Source organism: Aquarana catesbeiana, linkage group LG09 (assembly GCF_042186555.1).
Source record: "Aquarana catesbeiana isolate 2022-GZ linkage group LG09, ASM4218655v1, whole genome shotgun sequence".
NCBI classification, from domain to species: domain Eukaryota; kingdom Metazoa; phylum Chordata; class Amphibia; order Anura; family Ranidae; genus Aquarana; species Aquarana catesbeiana.
In genome coordinates this window covers 306742938-306763927 of record NC_133332.1, presented here as the reverse complement: position 1 = coordinate 306763927, position 20990 = coordinate 306742938, and the positions used below count along the sequence as shown (strand labels likewise).

Sequence of the window (20990 nt, the reverse complement as noted above, 5' to 3'; positions counted from 1 at the left end):
GCGGTTATAAATTCTGAGGTATGCTCTTAACACTCACTAGAGCAGAAGATGCTACTTGGATGGGCAATGTTAGGTCTATTACAGACATTACTAAATGACAGACCGCGGTCTGGATCCGGACCAGCACACTGTCCCTTTCAGACCGCCACAGTCCCGCCATTTAGCAGCCGGTTCTTCCCACAGCATCCGCCACCATCATTATCACAGCAAAACAGAGAGCTGGAGGCAGAGCCATTCTGGACAGAGAGCAAGAGCTAGAGCTAGCTAGCAAGAGCTACTGGCGTTAACTTTTCAAGTCAACCAGCCCGTGATTGGTTGCTGGGATGCAAAGTGGTCCTAGCAACCATTAATCAACTCGTTAATCGGAAAAGTTATTTCTGGCAGCTCCAGCTTCTGCCCCCCATCCAAAATTGTTCTGACTTCAGCTCTATGCTCTGCTGTACACCTGAGTAAAGGTAGGAGAACAAAAGGGAAGAGCTGCGGGGGTCTGAGATGTGAAGTGGGGGGGCAAAGCTGCAGGGGCTGTGATGTAAAGTGGGGAACAGAGCTACGGGGGGCTGTGATATGAAGGCGGAAACAGAGGACACCACTGTGGGGAGGCAGAGCTGTGAAGGGGGCAAAAGACGCCACTGTGAAGGAAGGCAGAGGACACCTATTGGGTGGTGATGTAGAGCGGGCATGAAAGGGGGGCAGAGGACACTACTGTGGAGGGGGGAGGGGTTATATGAAAGGGGGGCAGAGGACACTACTGTGGAGGGGGGAGGGGTTATATGAAAGGGGGGCAGAGGACACTACTATGGAGGGGGTAAGGGTTATATGAAAGGGGGGCAGAGAACACTACTGTGGAGGGGGGGAGGGGTTATATGAAAGGGGGGCAGAGGACACTACTGTGGAGGGGGGAGGGGTTATATGAAAGGGGGGCAGAGGACACTACTGTGGAGGGGGGGAGGGGTTATATGAAAGGGGGGCAGAGGACACTACTGTGGAGGGGGGAGGGGTTATATGAAAGGGAGGCAGAGGACACTACTGTGGGGGGTGTGAAGGGGATGACAGAGGACACTGCTAGGAAGGGGGGATTTTGATATGTAAGGGGACTGAGGATGTAAGAACTGGATTGCGATATAAGTGGAGGGGGGGGGGGCTGTGATGTGAAGGACCCAAGTCATCACACAAACATGCGATTTGGACCTCTGCTGGTGGAAGAAAACTTTAGTGATCAGACCTCCGTGAATTTTAATTTAATACCCCTGGTCTATGACATTACAGAACAAGTCCAGTTGAATGCGACTAACTACTACTAGCTGTATACCATGACCTGAATATATGAGAAACTTCTAAGACCTGAGTGGTAAAACAAATGATAATGACATCTAATCTGTTTTCAGGAACCCCAAATCGGTGCAGAAGCAACTCTGAATAAATATATATTTGGGGGTGGACATTACAGTTTTCGACAAGTCCTTTTTGTGAAGTCTCTATAATGGAGGGGTTTCCTGCTGTGTTCTACAGCGAGCCGGCGGCGCTGGGACTACTTGCCAATGCTGTCAGTGCTTTCCTCGTTTGTATGCAAAACTTCTCTCTCTTCAACACCTCACTTGCCATTGGCGGAGTGGAAAATATCCTTGCAGGTAAATATAAGGTCATGGCAGTTTGCCCATATACACAATATATTATCAAAAGTATTGGGACGCCTGCCTTTACACGCACATGAACTTTAATGTCATACCAGTTTTCGTTCGTAGGAGTTTAATATTGAGTTGGCCCACCCTGCTATAAGAGCTTCAACTCTTTTGGGAAGGCTGTCCACAAGTGTGTCTATGGGAATGTTTGACCATTCTTCCAGAAGCGCATTTGTGAGTTCAGGTACTGATGTGGATGAGAAGGCCTGGCTCTGTTTCATCCCAAAGGTGTTCTCTCAGGTTGAGGTCAGGACTCTGTGCAGGCCAGTCAAGTTCCTCCACCAAAAACTCGCTCATCCATGTCTTTATGGACCTTGCTTTGTGCACTGGTGTGCAGTCATGTTTGAACAAGAAAGGGCCATCCCCAAACTTGTGTTCACAAAGTTAGGAGCATGAAATTGTTCAAAATGTCTTGTTATGCTGATGCCTTAAGAGTTCCCATCACTGGAATTAGGGGGCTAAGCCCAACCCCTGAAAAACAACCCCACACCATAATCCCCCCTCTACCAAATTATTTGTCCTGACCTCAACCCGATAGAACATCTTTGGGATGAATTAGTGCAGAGACTGCTAGCCAGCCCTTCATGTCCACATCATTGCCTGTTGTTCTGGAAGAATGGTCAAACATTCCCATAGACACACTCCTAAACCTTGTGTACAGCCTTCCCAGAAGAGTTGAAGCTGTTATAGCTGCAAAGGGTGGGCCAACTCAATATTGAACCCTACGGACTAAGACTGGGATGCCATTAAAGTTCTTGTGCGTGTAAAGGCAGGTGTCCCAATACTTTTGGTAATATAGTGTATATTTCTGTAATAAAGAAGTGGTAAAATTATTTATATTTCTCATCTTAATTTTTATAGGTGTCCATCTGATATTGATTGGCGGTATCACCCAGCTCATTGCCGGATTCCTGTCTTTCAGAAAGTATGACCATCTAAGTGGTACAGCCTTCATAGCCTTCTCTGCATTGTGGAGCAGCTATGGTGCTACTCGTATCATTGTTGGTACAGAATCAAACACCCAGAACAGTTCACTAGTGCCGGACTTTCCTCCGATTCCAGTGCAAGAGAGTGCAGTGGCTGGGCTTGTCTCTTACATCATGATTGCATTTATTCTGGCTTTCTGCTCAGCAACAGTTAACTATATCATGCCTTTTGTGTTTGGAGCGCTAACACTAACACTGATTTTTGAGGCGGTGGGCCTGTTCGGTCGGTGGGCTTTGGTGGTCTCTGGTGTGCTTGAACTGATCATCGTGTTGTGTGGACTTTACGGAGCAGCAGCCCTACTACTCAAAGGCATCACCCAGAGATATGTGCTTCCAGGCTTCGGCAATGCCCTCTTTAACGTCCTACTTTTTGGATCTGCCAATCGGAAGACTTCCAAGACCGCAGGAGAAGAAAAAAAGAAAAATACAAAGTATGCTGAGCCAATGGCCCTGGGCTACCTCTGCGACACCATCTCTCCTTTCATCATGGCATTCTACTGCTTTGGTTATATGAAGACTTTTTATGTAGGCGCCATCTGGATCAGCATCAATGTCCTGTCTCAGCTGCTTTCCAGTTACTACAGTTATCTGAGGGATGACGTCTACCATGCCACAAAGTTTGCTTTCCACTCTATCTTCTGGCTGGTCAAGTCATGGGAAGAGTTTACCGCCACAGTTGTCCTCACCTCTACAAAGGTCTCAGATAGTAGACAGCTACTGGTTGGTGACTGGTTCTTCCTGGCTTCAGCTTGTGTGTTCTGCTTTTTATCACTGAATAAGGACACCCTTGAAGTAGCACATAATGTTGCATTTGCTCTCATAACTGTATCCACCATTCAGCAAATCCCAAGCCAAGCCTACTATATATTCTTCGGAGTGACTTGCAGTTTGTTTACCCTGGTCTCCCTTTACACAACGTTTGCCAGCCTTGTAAATTCCATAGCGGAGAAAGTTCTGATACCCATTGGAAACATAGTGATATCAAGTGACAAGCTCCAGAAAGTGCTGCTATGGGGCAGACAGTGTCTAAAGAAGCCGGGACAGGAGCTAACGGTCAAAGAAAATATCAGCTCTCTCTCTTCGGACCCTCTCTTCTACATATGCAATGGTTTAGCTGCCCTTGCTGCTATCCAGAGTTCTTTAAACTACTCAACCCAAGCACATTTATCAATTCCCTGGGTCCTTATACCTGGTGCTATTATACAACTATACATTTGCAGAATCGACGTCCAAGGGGGAAGAAGATTTGGCTCAGTTCTTCCATTTTGTTATTCTGCTGTCTGGGCAACCTGGGTGTGGCTACGGTTTGCAGGTATGAAATAGACCACATTTCTAAATACAAAAAAGCATTATTATGTGCTTATTGAGGAGTACTATACATGTTCTTTAGAACAGATATCCTTTAACTGATGTTCCTTCCCTCCTAGTGCCCCCTAAGTCTTATTTTGCCCTGTATTGATAGAAAATTGAGTGCCAATCATGTTTATAGAGCAAGGTCTCAGGAGACTATTGAGCAAAGGATAAATCCCTTGAAGTAGCACATCAATGTATTGGAATGAATGGCGCCCCCAACATTTTTCACTCCACCCCTCAGAGCTTAATCCTCTCCCCATGATTAAGCTCCGAGGGGCGGAGCAAAACACATTGGGAGCATGGCCTAGTGGGAGCCCAGGCCATTTATTCCAATACCAGTGCATCTTCATTGGTTGTGCAGCTTCAAGGGATCCATCCTTTGCTCAACAGTTGTTTGGAGCCGAGACTAGCTCCTTCCCTGGCCTGCACTTACAGTGGTGGACACAGGATTGCTTTCCCTTGTAGCCTGAGCGTCACACATTTTCCATTACTGGTTGCACTCTGCAAGAGCAGTTGCTCCAAAGCTTAGTAAATGTGCAGAAGCTCTGCTGACTTTCCATCCTCCAATCATGTACAAGCGAAAATGCTGTTGTTTTCAATTTTCCTTGCATGTGATTGTGTATTCTTTGCAAAGTTAAGCCTTACCTCATTTACTAAGCTCTGGAGCAACTGCACCTGCAGAGTGGAACTGCACTTTGCATAGTGCACAGCCTAACTGCCTTTAGTAAATCAACCCCTGGGTCCACCTCCATTATCTTCAGTCTTGGTGCACTCTGGATCAATCACAACATCTACTTTTTCAATAGAGCAAGGAATAGGGGGGGTGTAGTAGAGCCAACTCCTCTGAACCTGGGCTGGGCCCAATAAGTTCAACAGGGAGTCCAACTGCAGAGAAGGGACTTTGGGTGCATGCACAGTAATGCCACAGTTTGTGGCTCCCAGTGGTTTAAATAAAAGTTCCCCAGACCCCATCAGTTGAGCAGCAGGGGCCAGGGACAGAGAGGGGACTATTTTGTGAGCAATGGAATCTTTTTCTTTGCCATGGCTTCTGACCATTAAATTCTGGCCTCTTTTTCTATATGTCAGGCAGGCTGTATGGGGGAAGCCCTGACAAGTAGGCTGTATGGAACCCCACAACTTCTAATGGCAACCCTGCTTACCTGTCCTCACTCCTTCCAGAACTTTGCTGTGCAGCTCACCATTCTCCTAGTCAGGCGGCTTCCTCTTTTGTGCAAGCATGGAAAAATCTCTACCCAACCCTACGGAGAGGCTATCTCTATTAAGAATTTTATTAGTGGATTGCCATAGGAACAAATTGGATTTTATCCATTCCTGTCCAGAACAAGAAGCTGCTTGGCCTTGACTTTACAACTACCAGTGGCCCATATAGCTAAAATCTGGCAGTAGCATGGACATGTGTGTGTGTAAGACTTTTATGCAAGTGCTGGGGAAGGGGGAGGAAGGTAGAGGGGGTCAGTTAAAGGATAACCACTCAGAAATACATGTATTCTTTAAATAGCACAAAAACATATTAAATACACAAAATAATAAATATGAACCATTGCCCATTTTTTTCTGTAATTAATAAAGTCTAAAAGATCTTATACTTTTTCCTAGGTCCTCTGCTAGGAATTGCTTCAAACAATGATGCTGGGTTCACAGTAGGAGCGATTTCATTTCTGGTAGTCAACATCTTCATGATTGCCTTTGGTGAGTATTACATATATATAGTTCACATTTTTTTTCTTCAACAAAGAAGTTATATTTCTTAGAGAAAGGTAGAGAAGGCACTCAAGGGACTTCCAACTGAGAATCCAAGAGAGCCTTGGTGTAATAAAACAAATTTATTGTCCTCTTCATTCTCCTTTGAGAAATCAAAGAGTAGGAACTCAAAGGACTTTCAACTGAGAATCCAAGAGATATTGGCAGAGACAGAGATTTTCACAGATTGTCAAAATGTGGGCAAAGTTAATACCTGAGCACAGTTGGCCTGTATTCAGCAGCTCAACCCAAAGACAGTGATTCCCCCCCAAAGAGGACATTCACCCAAGTTGAGAAATCCAAGTGTCAATGAGAGTGCCAAATAAAAAATCATTGGGAGTCCAAAGATTTTTTTTTTGTGCAACTGGTTACAACAAGCAGGTCAAAAGACAGCAAAAGCTTGTTTTTCATTTGACGCTCTTTGACCTATTACATTCAACTCAAGAGAATGTTCTCTTTGGGGTGGGGGGTCTCTGTCTTTTTGGTGAGCTGCTGAATAATGGCCATTTGGGGTCAAGAAAAACTTTCTGCATTTTGATAACCTGTGAAAATCTTAATAAGATACCATTATCTCTTGGATTCTCTGTTGAAAGTCCTTTGAGTGCCCATTCTCTTGGATACTCTTGGATTTTGCAATGGAGAATGACGAAGACAATAAGTTTGCTTTATTACACCAATGCTTTAGTGAGTCACATCCTGCCTTTATCATGGCCACCATAAAGGTGACTCTACGATTTTACAATTAAGTAAAGCCCTCCCACTTCAGCCCCTTATAATACCCTAAGCTGAAGCCCTCCTCAATTACCTTTGTTACCTCCTATAATGGTGTCCTCTTCCTGCATTGTTTACTTTTTTGGCCAGATAGACCTAGTGTGGCGTTGCCCACCAGTATAGGTACAACCCATTCTAGTCTATTATCTTAGGGGGCTGGGAGCTTTTTACCTTAAAGTGAAGGTGTCCTTTAAAAAAAATATTTCTTTCTATCTGTGCATCAATGCACTTAAAAGAAATATTGGGGTAGCTGTCAGTTAAGGCTAGTTTGATGAAAACAAAATTGGTAAATTGTGGACAAAATAATTTTCCTTGAAATCTCTCATCCCTAAAAATAACCTGTGTTAAAGTAGAGCCGAAACTTCGACTTTCTAATTTTACAAGATGTCCATTTCTGAATTGATAATTGATTATTGTATTATTATATTCTGTTTCCATGACATCAATATGAAGGTTTTTTTGGGTTTGTTTTTATCTAGCCGCTCATGCCAACACTGTCCTACTACTTGTCGGTGTGATGATGGAGGCCGTGATAGTCAGTTTTCTGCTCTTCACATTGGAGAAGCTTCCTCTTCAGTATGAAAGTAAGTGCTAAGTACTTGTAATGGACTGTTGGGTAATTATATAGAAGGGGTATAGTATACAAGGGTAGTCTGAAAAGTTCACGGCCTGACATGGAAGGAGTGACCAAACAGACATGAAACATTATCACAAGCCACTCTTCCAGAAGTTCAGCATTGAAAATGGCACATACACACTATACGGTTTTCGTGTGTTCTTTGCAATCAATTGGTACCCCCCGCAGGCAACTTGAAAATGGAGAAAGTGGAAGAAGAAGGCTCAAAGTGTTCCATCAGCAGGCAAAGTGATTACAACAGTCTTCTGTACTGCTGCTTTACACTCTCAGAATCCCAGAATGCTTTACCCACTGATGGAACACTCTAAGGCTTCTTCTTCCACTTTCTCAATTTTCAACTAGACTATGGGGGGTGCCAACTGTTTGCAAAGAGCGCATGAAAACCATATAGCATGCATGCACCATTTTCAGTGCTGTGATAAAGTTTCATGTCTGTGTGGTCACTCCTTCCAAGTCGGGCCTTGAACGTTTCAGAATGCTCTCATAGTATGGATATTAGGGTCATTTGTTGGAAAGATGGCCCTCAACTGCATTTAACAACGATCCTTCAATTAGCTTACTATTTTAACTGTGTTTAGGTTCTTTTGAATGTCAAACGACTTGTTACATTATTTTATTTAATTGGATAACCTGAAAGCATTTTCAATAATACCTTATAAGTAGAGTTGGCCATTGTTGAACTTTTGCTGACAATTGTTGACCATTGTTGATCACTGACCATTTTTGAGCATTATTAACCAACATTGACAATTGTTCACCATTGGTGATCATTGACCATTGGTGACCTTGGCCATTGTTGACCATGCTGGTCATTATCCCTTCCCGCCCCACCCCAGGGCCCTTTAAATAGGTTCTTGTGGCACGTGGGTGTTATAGCCTAACCTCTTCGTGTCACGTTATGTAGAAGGCAAAGGTTTAGGATGCAAGCACCCAGGATAACTCTGTTCCCTTCTAAAGGCTTTATACATTTCTGAAAAAAGGTTCTGAAAACCACATATTTAATAATATAATATTTAAACCAATAAAAGGTATCCCTTAAAAGCCAAACTTTCTGCAACAGCACAGCATAGCATAGTAACTTATCCAAAGTGAACTCCAGACAAAGAACTAAATATAGAGATGAAATACATATAATGGAGCTGTTTTACCTGCCAAAGGATTCAAAATTATTTCTATCAATCCCAAGATTTACACTGCTCTGCTACACAGCCCAGTCCTGTCTGGCAGGACAGGAGAACTGATTTTTTTTTTTATTTGTATCTCTGTTCATCCAGAAAAGGCATATTTTAATATTTTTTAGTTAGCCGTTAAAAAAAAAAAAAATGACACGTTCATGCCTTCTGCACTTGTATTTATTCCTGGCTAACATGGTAAATATCCTTTTTCGCTTGTCCATCCAGCCCTGAGCTTTACACAGCTCTGACACGAGGCACAGCCCAATGGATGACATCACTTACAGCAAAGTTCACATTAGTGTCCTCTCTCCACCCGCAGCCTGCTGATTGGACAATAAAAGAGCAGCAGTAGGATTATCTCTTTGCACACTCTGCTCTCCACTCTTATCAGCATATTTGCATGCACCTCACCTGATTAACTTCCAGTCATGCCCCGCCCTCTTACAGCCTTAATTCTGCTGTGCAGGGGATTGCAAAAATTGCTGTAAGATACATTTCAATTACAATACTATAAAAAATAACAATTACAATATTTAAAAAAAGCACAGGTACAACTCTGCATCGCAAGTACTAAAATCAGATTTCTGTCCTTATTTGATTCATTTTTTTATTCATATTAGGTTAATTTTTTTAAATTTAAAATAATTATTAAATACTTATTAAAAACAATTGTAAATATTTTTTAAGACAATTTTAAATAATTAAAAAATGTTTACTTGTTGTCACTAATACTTTTATTTATATAAAACAAAGCTCCTATATTTGTGGCTATTTCTATGCAATGTAATAATTTGCACTTTTATACATCAGGCCTTTTGCCTAAGGCTTTCCTTCAGTAGGCTCTTCTATATTTATATTTATCTATATTCATGATCCTGTTCATGTTCCCATCTCTCTAGTAACCGTGCTGGCCATATTTAGCATCATCTGCATCTATGGCTTTTTGGCTTCTCTGGCAAACTGCTTGTTCAACAAAGAGCTCATCCCGATGGGACCCGCAGTATTCAAGGTATTGTCAAATGTAAAAAAAAAAATAATATGCATTTTCAATTAGAAATAGGGATGAGCGGAGCGATTTAGGCAAATATTGATTCTGCCATCTAATTACTGATTTTTCTGTTGGTAAAAATTCCTTGCATTGCAGCTTATTATGCTGCTTAGGTGATATTAACTAAAAAAAAAAAAAAGAAATAATAAGCTATATTTTTTTTCTTTATTTCTTTTTCCCCCTCTTTTTTTATTGTATTTGATTATGTATTTACTGTTGCTTCAAAATTTTTATTATATTTTAAGAATGTCTGTTTTTCTCTTTGTAAAAAAAATTATAAAAATTTTAGAGGTTAACCACTTGCATGCCTACCTGTAATACCCCTTTCAATTTTCCGTACTGTGATACTTTAACCGACAATTACTTAATTTTATATAATTTTTTGAGACAGATAGAGCTTTCTTTTGGTGGTATTTAATAGCTGCTGGGTTTTTTCAAATTTTTATTATAAAAAGGGAAAAAAAAAGACTATTCATTTTGAAAAAAAAAAAAAAAAAGAAGCCTGTCTCCATTACTTACTGTTAAAATAAAAATGGCAGAAGAGTACGAAAAATCCTAAAAACGACCCTTTTTTTGAAAATGGAAATGACCCAAATGGAAATGAAGGTAAATAAATTCTCTAATTTTGTCTTTCAGAAAGAACCAGAGAAGAAGGAAGAAGCTTCCAGTTCATGCGCCCTGCCAAAGTCTCATCGTACAAGTGGTTTGAGAACAATAGCGAATATATTAGAGGATGGAGGGGTGTGTGGGATTCCAACAGACACGGTCTACGCGCTTGCGGCTTCTTGCAAACACCCAGAAGCCATCAGTAGGATTTACTCGATCAAAGTAAGAAAAACATTTTCACTGTCGTCATTAATTAGTTTCCTGGACTATATAAGTATATAAATAATCAAGCAGAGTGCATACAAGTAGATAACAACGTTGATCTGCCTGTGTCTTCCATGATATCATATAAACAGTTAAAGTATAACTAAAGGCAGAACTTTTTTTTTTTTGGATAGAGTCGAGAGGATTAGAACCCCTTTCAGGTTTTTATTTCTGTGTGTCCCTGTTAGGGAGATTCACCCCCTCTATTTGTCCTGGTGACCGTAAAAGAAAATTTGAGTTGTAACAAAAATAGGAATAGGTGGGAAACTTTGAAAAGGGGACATTCGTTCTGGTGACAACCATGGGATTTCCTACAATTTGAAGGGATTTCCTCTCACTTCCTGTTGTGGCTTTGGGACAGGAAATAAAGGGTAATCTCCCCAATGGGGCAGGGATGGCAAAAAAACAACTGACAGGAGTTATAACCCTTTCTTACTCTATCCATTTATTAAACCAACAAACCGGCTTTGTGATTTGATGTCTGACAGACTACACATGAAAATGGGTGGATTTACTGGGTTAATGTATTTTACAAGACATGTTCAGAACCGCATATTGCTGCAATACTAATATATTTGGGATTAACTTGTTGTTTGTAAATTTTATTCAGGGAATACTAGCAATTTACATGCAGGTATATCAAAGTTTTTTTTAGACAACTGACCATCACATCTAAATGAGCTTGTTGGACATCCCATCCCAAAACCATGGTCATTAATATTGAGTTGCCCCTCTTTTCTATCCCAGCTTCCACTATTCCCTTATCTATCCCAGGCTCCACTCTTCTGGGAAGGCTTTCCACAAGATTTCAGAATGTGTCTGTTGGGGATTTGTGTCCATTTTGGAGGTCAGCTTCTGATCTTGGAAGATCTTAGACAACTGCCCATCACATCTAAATGAGCTTGTTGGACATCCCATCCCAAACCCATGGTCATTAATATTGAGTTGCCCCTCTTTTCTATCCCAGCTTCCACTCTTCCCTTATCTATCCCAGCCTCCACTCTCCTGGGAAGGCTTTCCACAAGATTTCAGAATGTGTCTGTTGGGGATTTGTTTCCATTTTGGAGGTCAGCTACTGATCTTAGAAGACAGAGCCTCGCTCACGATCGGTGCTCCAGTTGATCCCAAAAGTGTTCAGTAGGGTTAAGGTCAGGTACCGATGTTGGATGAGATGACCTGGATCACAGTTATAGTTCCAATTCACCCCAAAGGAGTTCAGTAAGGTTGAGGTCAGGTACTGAAGTTGGATGAGAAGACCTGATCTCAAAAGGTGTTCAGTAGGGTCGAGGTCAGGTACTGATGTTGGGCCTAGCTCACATTTAGCGTTCAAATTCATGGCAAAGACTGCGGTCAGGGCTTTGTGTAGGACACTTGAGTTCCTCCACACCAAACTGTCCAAACCATGTCTTTATGGAGCTGGCTTTGTACACAGGGGCACAGTCATGCTGGAATAGAAAAGGGGCTTCACCAAAATGTTACCACAAGATTGGAAGCAACCAATTGTCTAAAATGTCTTTGTAATCTGTAGTACCAGTAACAGTACTCTTACTGACCACCTTTGGGATTCATCAGCTTCAATCTTGTTCACATTTGCACTCTTGGTGTTCCAAGAGAATAGTCTTGGAACACCAGGAGTGCAAATGTGAACAAGATTGAAGCTAAAGGATCCCAAAGGTGGTCAGTAGGGTTGAGGTCAGGTACTGATGTTGGATGAGAAGACCTGATTACAAAGGTGTTCAGTAGGATTAAGTACAGGTACTGATTTTGGATGAGAACACCTGATCCCAAAGGTGTTCAAGAGAGTTGAGGTCAGGTACTGAAGTTGAAAGAAGACCTAATCCCAGAGGATGTTCCGTAGGGTTAAGGTCTGGTTCTGATGCTGGATGAGAAGACCTGATCCCAAAGGAGTTCAGTAGGGTTGAGGTCAGGTACCGAATGTTGGATGAGAAGACCTGATCCCAAAGGTATTCAGTAGGGTTGAGGTCAGGGCTCCGTGTAGGACACTTGAGTTCCTCCACTGTCCAAACTATGGCTTTATGAAGCTGGATTTCTACACAGTGGCACAGTCATGCTGGAATATAGAAGGGTCTTCACCAAAATGTTACCACAAGATTGGAAGCAAGCAGTAGTCTAAAATGTCTTTGTAATCTGTAGTATTAACAATATTCTTTTGAAGTCCATCATCTGGAGGCTGTCCACATATGTTTGGCCATATAGTGTAGATATGACATATAAAAGGGAGTCCATGTACATTAGGGATGAGAATATTTCGGGCTTCCTTTACAGTTCATTTACTGATACATTGGCTTATGTTACAGGAAAGACCTTCAGAAAAACCTATTTGCATCTGCATTTCCAACCTGGATCAGCTGAGGGTCATAAATCCCCCTTTCAGCCCTCTTCTATGGAGATTCATGGACATGGTATACCCCGGAGGGATAAGCTGCATAGTAAAGAAAGGCGAATGGCTCAAAAGATTAGGTAAGTGATTTGCAATATTGTCAAACAAGCCTGTCATTACATCAGTATAGTGCCTGGGGACATTTTGCTGCTAAGTGCACCCAAGCTGAGTGGAAGCTGTTGCAACACCAGGGTTGGTTTACTAAAGGCAAAGAGACTAATTACTTAGCGAAAGTGAATGACAGTAAATAACCTGTGTTATGAGGTGAGCACAGCTTCATCGTATTTACTAAGCTCAGTGAATAACAGTGGTGGCCCATCCATTAGGGGCACCTGGGCTCCACCCCCTCTCTCCACACCACCCCCTAATGCAATGAAAGGATTCATGCATAGCATGAATCTATCCACCGCCGCCGTGGCCACCCCCTATTCATGTGTCCGGCACCTTTTAGGGCACCGGGCGCATGAATTACAGTGGCCATGTTTTGGTTTTTTTAAGCACCTGATTAGAGCCAGGGGTTCTAATAGGCTTCAAAATAGGGTGGGCCTCGGGTCGCAGAGAATGCTCTCCGATCCCACCCAGGTGTGTTACAACAGCGAATGAATACTGTTTGCTGCCCCCCCCCCCAAATAAAAATGTCCACGACCGCCACTGGTGAATAGTCTTTGCTTTAGTAAATCAACCCTTTGGGCGAATAGGCTGATCAATTTGCAAGAGAGCCTATTGAATGAGGAGAAGCTCTGCTGAGGTCCATCATTCAGCTGTGTGCAAGTAAAAATCTAGCTTTTTCATTTTTCATTTCATTTCAAGTGATTGGGTATCCTTTGCAAAGCAATTTTCACCAGATCCACTAAGCTAAGGGATAAGGGAAATTTCCCTTGCAAGGTGAACGGCCCATTTGCCTTCAGTAAATTGTCCTTATCATAATAAGAGATAAGCAAAACTGAGTTTTCAATTTGCCAAAATTTTGTCAAAATTTCTCCATTTCAGCAAAATGCAATGGGGAAGGAGAAATTCAGCTGGTGTAAGATAGTTAAAGAGACCCTGTCACCAACTTAAAATATTGCTGGTAAAACCACAGAAGAATCAAGTACTTTAAATACTAAAAGTATTTTTCTTTTCCATTAGTACATTTTCTTTCTCTAAATGGCACCTTTGAACTTGCGCGAAAATTTTGACTAATTTGGGAAGAGTCAACTCCCTATCGTGGACCTTTCCTCTTCCGGGAGTGTCCAATTATTCTCCTTCTCCCTCCCTCCTCTTACCATCTTATGTAATCTTAACCCCTCTCAGCGGATGGGCCTTGGCGCGAGCGGCCGCATATTTTCGTTAATTGTGGTGAATGCAGCTGTGCCGTTAGCGCCCGCCCTGCGTGCTCCCGGCACAGTTACTGGCGGCTAACGGAAAGCTTACAATCGCTACTTGCGATCTGGAGCTTTCCGATCATAAATCCCGCCCCCGCCTCCCAGCTATTTCCATTTCACAGCACCTAAAGTTCCATTCTTTTTGTTTGGCTGTATCCTTGATATCTTAAAAAACAAAAGCAGAAAACAAAACACACATATACTGTATATGCTTATAAACTGTTAAAGCAGCTTCACAAGTATCAGCATCTTCCCACCTCTGAAACCACTTCAGATTCCCTCCTGGCCAAATGGTGTGGCTAATAACAGCTATTAGCACTTCGCAGATCTTCCTGCTCACAGAAGACAAATTTCATTTGTGATACAATAATGAGTCACGGTGTACAAGGTGAAAGCAAATTAGCTAAAGATTATTCTACGATACCTTAGTAAACCTGTCAACAGTAGCCGTTCTGTTTCTGTGTAATAAAACTTGAGATAGTTTGTATTAATAATTAAACTACATTTCACGCTCCATTGAGTTTAATGGTAAAATGTTGACTAGCTTCACTGTCTGGGATTCCAAGAATAAAAATACAGAAAGGAACGCTAGACCAAAACTGGTTTAAAGAACTCAATCTATTTTTAATTGCTGATAAAAAAAAGTTATATAAAAACAGCCAAGGCGTTTCGGGGGCAACGCCACTTTTCCTTCACCAGTGGGCTCAACACAGGATAGAACTTGGATGTACTCCGTGTCCATCAAAGATCTCACTGGTCTGAATTAGAACCCGTATTGAATTGTACACATGAAGTAACACCTTGACAGTAGTTGCTGAGCAGCAATGGAACTGCCACAGTCCGGGGTCAGGCTTGGAAAACCAATAGCTATTGCAGTAGAGAGGCTCCCATCAACCAGAAGAATAAGTACACAAGCAGGTCACCCTGGCAGATGATGTGGGCTTACCTGAGATACGGGGTCTAAGCACTAACTGGTATTCACCAGAGCTCCTGATGGTGGAGATGGGTGATCACTCCACTCAGAGATGAGCGAGCCAGGGTCCAGTAGCAGAAATAGCAGGTAGGGATCAAGCAGAAGCATAGTCAGTAAAGAAGCCAAAGGTTGGTAACAAGTGGGATCAAATGGAAGAGTAGTTGTGAAACAATCCAAGGTTCATAACAAATGGTTACAGGTTGGGATCAAGTGGAGGAGTAATCGAGGAACAAGCCAAGGTTGGTTATGAGTGATGGTGAAGATACAGATGATAGAGATACGGATGGCAGTAGAAGAGAAAGGCGCAAGAGATTGGCTGGAGAAGAGCACAATAATCTGGCAAAAAGGAAATGCAAAGGCTTGGTTTAAATAGGAAATTCATGGGCGGAGAAAGGAGTTCAAGGTTTACGAGAACCAAGAGACAAGGCAAGATTGTTCTAAGAGATCAGACAGGAAGCTTTCCAGGGTTTCAGGTGGCTAAGTAAGAAGAGCCACTGCCACACACAGCAAAGGTCTTGGGTTTTCGATCCCAGTCCTGACAGGACGTTCCGGTGGAGACCATCCAAGGTCTATCCTATTTTGATCCCTGATGAAGGAGGAGTGGTTGCCACCGAAAAACGTTGGCTGTTTCTGTATGACCTTTTTTACCAACAATTAAAATTATCTTGGACTCTTTTATCCGATTTTGGCTTAGTGCTCCTTTCTGTATTTCTATGCTTTGGGTTGATGCCCATCGGGGGGGGGAGCCTTGATCTGCAGGAGCTAAATCGCCAAAGCTATTGAGCTTGTTTGAAGTTTTCCTTAATCTGGCTACACATACAAGTCCAAAAGTTCCCAATGCCTCTTTGAGTATGTTGTTTTGGACTGTTATCCTGTGTTGAGCCCTGATGAAAATGTGTTATTGCAATATTTGTATATAACATATTTACCAATCTGACTACACTTGGAAGTTCAAACGTTCCTCTTTGAGTATGTTTTTCTAAGTATGTTGTTTCAAGAATGCCTGTGTACTCGTCACCCTTGATGACCTGCCAGTACATTTTTTAGTCGATTTGATATACTCTAACTAGACTATGCTTTGTAGGTGTGGGACCCGCGTATGAATATGTTGGGACACCGGACTCCATCATGATTAGAGTTCCTGACCATTCCGTCACAGCCCATCTTACCGATATGACGGGACCGTTGGCGATCACCTCTGCCAACCCCAGTGGAGAAAGCGACAGCACTCACCATGATCATGTCATATCGTAAGTAGCAACTAAGGCATTTTATATGAGAATTTTTTAAGACAATGTAAACTCTAAATGAATCAAATTTAGTTTGCTGTGTCGATATGCATATAAATAATAATTGCAATTTTTTTTAGATTATTCACTTTTGTTTCATTGTTGCTGCTGATCTACTGCTACCCCTTTCCAATCCCTTCCCCTTTAAAATCACGTCAGCAATGGCTTTATAGCATTTCATGTTATAATGCGTATTACTGTATATCATGCTTTATTTCACCCCCCTCCTTCCCCAATTGCTGTAATAAGTTTTTTTTTCTTTTAAAACAGACGTTTAAGTGAAAAACTTGATGCAGTTCTGTGTGATGGCAATTCTAATGAGCTTGTGGGATCAACTGTAGTGATCTGTACCAAAATAGATGAAGGTAAATATTATAAATCAATAATTATTATTATCAGTGCCTGACCTCACAAATGCTCTTCTGGAAGAATGGTCAAACATTCCCATAGACACACTCCTAAACCTTATGGATGGCCTTCCCAGAAGAGTTGAAGCTGTTATAGCTGCAAAGAGTGGGCCAACTCAATATTGAATCCTATAGACTAAAACCAGGATGCCATTAAAATTCATGTGCATGGAAAGGCAGGCGTTCCAATACTTTTGGTAATATGGTGTATATCTATCAGAGGAAGAGGTACTCCATTCTGTGTCCATCAGATGAAGACATACTCCATTGTATATCCATCAGAGCCAAGCCTCACTGCTATTGATCCAGCACTATCCCACACACATCAGACTCATAACCACAAAGGCTAGAACGCTAGAAGAAACCACAGGGAACAAAAGCTTCTCAATTTATTTGTAATAAAGCGATTTGATTCCAGGATATATTCTCTAACATGTGTCTGTCTCTTTCCAGGATCGATCACCATATTACGGGAAGGATGTGTGCCAGCTGCGAAAATAATGCAGATCTTTGAAACTGCTAAGAACATGGAACACAGTGTGTTGTAGAAATAACAAAAAGTCGAAAAAAGGACGCGTGTTGATATGAAGTAAATGCTACAAGAAGAATGCGGGCGTTCTTAGTGCTAATTTATAACATTATATTGTATTTTATTATATTTTATTGTATTTTATTGTATTTATTGATTATTGTGATGACACACGGGTGATTCTGGCTTGTTAAAAATGGTTGTCTGTGCGCCCCTATGGAATCGCTCCCTCTGTAGCCAGATGCAGCGAGATGTTCTTTTGTCGCTGGCCCCAGCGCTAGTGATGGGAGCGACATTTCACTGTCTCAACTACAGAGGGCGCAATTCCATAGGGACAAACTGGCCACCTCTTGGAGATCCTGCCACTGCTGATTCTGACAGATTGTCAGCGACAGGATCGCTAGTGACAGAGTCACCTGTGCGCCATCAGTCTTATTGTCATGATTAAAAATATTGGTGTAAACTGATTTATTGCAGCTGCTTCCTACAGAAGTACTGTGGTATTAATTGTAATGTTTGATTTTTTTTCCCTCTTTGCACTAATTTTTATTGTTTTGCAATAAAGAGGTCTTACAAACTAATGTCTCTTGGTCTTCCTAAATATATATATATATATATAAATAATAATAATAATAATAATAATTAATAATAATAATAATAATATAAATAATAATAGTTATTAGTATGATCATTATGATTATTATTATTGCATTATAATAGTAGTAATAATAATAAATAAAAAATATTAATTTGATTTTATTTTCTATTTAATTATATTTTTTATTATTATTATGATTATTATTATGATGATGATAATGATTATTATTATTATTATAATTCCAATCAGCCCAAACCATTTAATTTTTACAATTAAAAGCTTTTGATTTTCATCTGGTCGAACCAAAGAAGCTACAGTACCAAACTTTGCGTTTGGCACCACTCATTTTTTTGCGCAGTTTGTCATGCGTAAACCATGCAATGAAACACACAACTGCTACCCGCATTTAGCCATTAAGAAATAATGGCGCCACCAACATGATGCATTTTTTGCGCGTTTCCGGAAACACAGGCACAAATGGTCCCAGGAGGCCGAAAAACGCACTCCTGGGCCTGGGAAGGCTGAAAATGCCTCAGGTGTGGATACAGCCCCGGACACCTGAAACATCTGCTGTAATGTGAAAATGGAGGCAAGACTATAGATATGAAGGCTGTTAGTACAAAGTCTACCTGCCTGGATATCTAAAAAATATAATATAGTGGGGATGAGCCAGTTTGGGGTGGAGGAACTTGACTGGCCTGGTTCCCAGTCTCCACACTAATTCATCCCAAAGCTGTTCTAACAGCTTCAACTCTTCTGGGAAGGCTGTCCACAAGGTTTGGGAATGTGTCTATGGGAATGTTTGACCATTCTTCCAGAAGAGCATTTGTGAGGTCTGGCACTGATGTTGGACAAGAAGACCTGGCTTGCAGTGTCTGCTCTAATTAATCTCAAAGGTGTTCTATCATGTTGAGGTTAGGATTCTGTGCAGGCTAGTCAAGTTCCTCCACCCCAAACTCGCTCATCCATGTCTTTATGGACCTTGCTTTGTGCATTGGTCCAAATCATTTGGTGGAGGAAGGATTATGGTGTGGGGTTGTTTTTCAGGGGTTGGCCCCTTAGTTCCAGTGAAGGGAACTCTTAAGGCGTCAGCATACCAAGATATTTTGGACAATTTCATGCTCCCAAATTTGTGGGAACAGTAAGTGGATGGCCCCTTCCTGTTCCAACATGCCTGCGCACCAGTGCACAAAGCAAGGTCCATAAAGACATGGATGAGTGAGTTTGAGGTGGAGGAACTTGACTGGCCTGCACAGAAACCTAACCGCAGTCATGTTGGAACAGGAAGGGGCCATCCACTTACTGTTCCCACAAATTTGGGAGCATGAAATTGTCCAAAATATCTTGGTATGCTGACGCCTTAAGAGTTCCCCTCACTGGAACTAAGGGGCCAACCCCTGAAAAACAACCCCACACCATAATCCTCCCTCCACCAAATTATTTGAACCAGTGCACAAAGTAAGGTCCATAAAGACATAGATGAGCGAGTTTGGGGTGGAGGAACTTGACTAGCCTGCACAGAGTCCTGACCTCAACCCGATAGCACACCTTTGGGATGAATTAGAGCGGAGACTGCAAGCCAGGTCTTCTTGTCCAACATCCTTGCTTGACCTCACAAATGCGCTTCTGGAAGAATGATCAAACATTCCCATAGACACACTCCCAAACATTGTGGACAGCCTTCCCAGAAGAGTTGAAGCTGTTATAGCTGCAAAGTGTGGGCCAACTCAATATTGAATCCTATGGACTATGACCAGGATGCCATTAAAGTTCATGTGCATGTAAAGGCAGGTGTCCAAATACTTTTGGTAATATAGTGTATTTTGTAGTGAGGTTGTACAGTTTGACTCTAAAGTGTATGACCAGGTTGATTCCAAAAAAGGCAAGAGAGGCAGGCATGAATCAAGGGAAATAAAGAGATTAGGAGGGCACAATTTAAGTGTAGTACATTACATACAGTCAGGTCCATAAATATTGGGGCATGGACACAATTCTAATCTTTTTGGCTCTATACACCACCACAATGGATTTGAAATGAAATGAACAAGATGTGCTTTAACTGCTGACTTTCAGCTTTAATTTGAGGGTATTTACATCCAAATCAGGTGAACAGTGGGGGAATTACAACAGTTTGTATATGTGCCGCCCACTTTTTAAGGGACCAGAAGTAATGGGACAGATTAACAATCATCCATCAAACTTTCACTTTTTAATACTTGGTTGCAAATCCTTTGCAGTCAATTACAGCCTGAAGTCTGGAACACATAGACATCACCAGACGCTGGGTTTCATCCCTGGTGATGCTCTGCCAGGCCTCTACTGCAACTGTCTTCAGTTCCTGCTTGTTCTTGGGGCATTTTCCCTTCAGTTTTGTCTTCAGCAAGTGAAATGCATGCTCAATAGGATTCAGGTCAGGTGATTGACTTGGCCATTGCATAACATTCCACTTCTTTCCCTTAAAAAACTCTTTGGTTGCTTTTGCAGTATGCTTCGGGTCATTGTCCATCTGCACTGTGAAGTCTAATGAGTTCTGAAGCATTTTGCTGAATATGAGCAGATAATATTGCCCGAAATACTTCAGAATTCATCCTGCTGCTTTTGTCAGCAGTCACATCCTCAATAAATACAAGAGAACCAGTTCCATTGGCAGCCATACATGCCCACGCCATGACACTACCACCACCATGCTTCACTGATGAGGTGGTATACTTTGGATCATGAGCAGTTCCTTTCCTTCTCCATACTCTTCTCTTCCCATCACTCTGGTACAAGTTGATCTTGGTCTCATCTGTCCATAGGATGTTGTTCCAGAACTGTGAAGGCTTTTTTAGATGTTGTTTTTTGTCAAACTCTAATCTGGCCTTCCTGTTTTTGAGGCTCGCCAATGGTTTACATCTTGTGGTGAACCCTCTGTATTCACTCTGGTGAAGTCTTCTCTTGATTGTTGACTTTGACACACATACACCTACCTCCTGGAGAGTGTTCCTGCCTGGCCAACTGTTGTGAAGGGTGTTTTCTTCACCAGGGAAAGAATTCTTCGGTCATCCACCACAGTTGTTTTCCGTGGTCTTTTGGTGTTGCTGAGCTCACTGGTGCGTGCTTTGTTTTTAAGGATGTTGGATGTAAGGATTTGGCCACACCTAATGTTT

At 41.8% G+C, this 20990-nt stretch overlaps 1 protein-coding gene across 1 annotated transcript; it reads left to right on the top strand.

The window, feature by feature from the left end:
* The first annotated feature begins 1429 nt into the window (after positions 1–1429).
* On the top strand, positions 1430–17824 carry LOC141108704 (uncharacterized). The gene is made up of 10 exons (XM_073600573.1): positions 1430–1628; positions 2541–3977; positions 5636–5728; positions 7030–7134; positions 9262–9371; positions 10047–10238; positions 12599–12761; positions 16103–16268; positions 16578–16672; positions 17168–17824. Exons 1-10 carry the CDS (start codon positions 1481–1483, stop codon positions 17260–17262), a joined length of 2604 nt encoding a protein of 867 aa, XP_073456674.1. The 5' UTR covers positions 1430–1480; the 3' UTR covers positions 17263–17824.
* Positions 17825–20990: the final 3166 nt, after the last annotated feature.

Excerpts from the sequence above, each read along its gene's own strand:
- LOC141108704 (XM_073600573.1), top strand. The coding sequence starts at position 1,481 with ATGGAGGGGTTTCCTGCTGTGTTCTACAGCGAGCCGGCGGCGCTGGGA. Across the intron at positions 10,239-12,598 it reads GTAGGATTTACTCGATCAAA|GAAAGACCTTCAGAAAAACC; the intron begins GTAAGAAAAACA and ends CTTATGTTACAG. Across the intron at positions 12,762-16,102 it reads CGAATGGCTCAAAAGATTAG|GTGTGGGACCCGCGTATGAA; the intron begins GTAAGTGATTTG and ends TATGCTTTGTAG.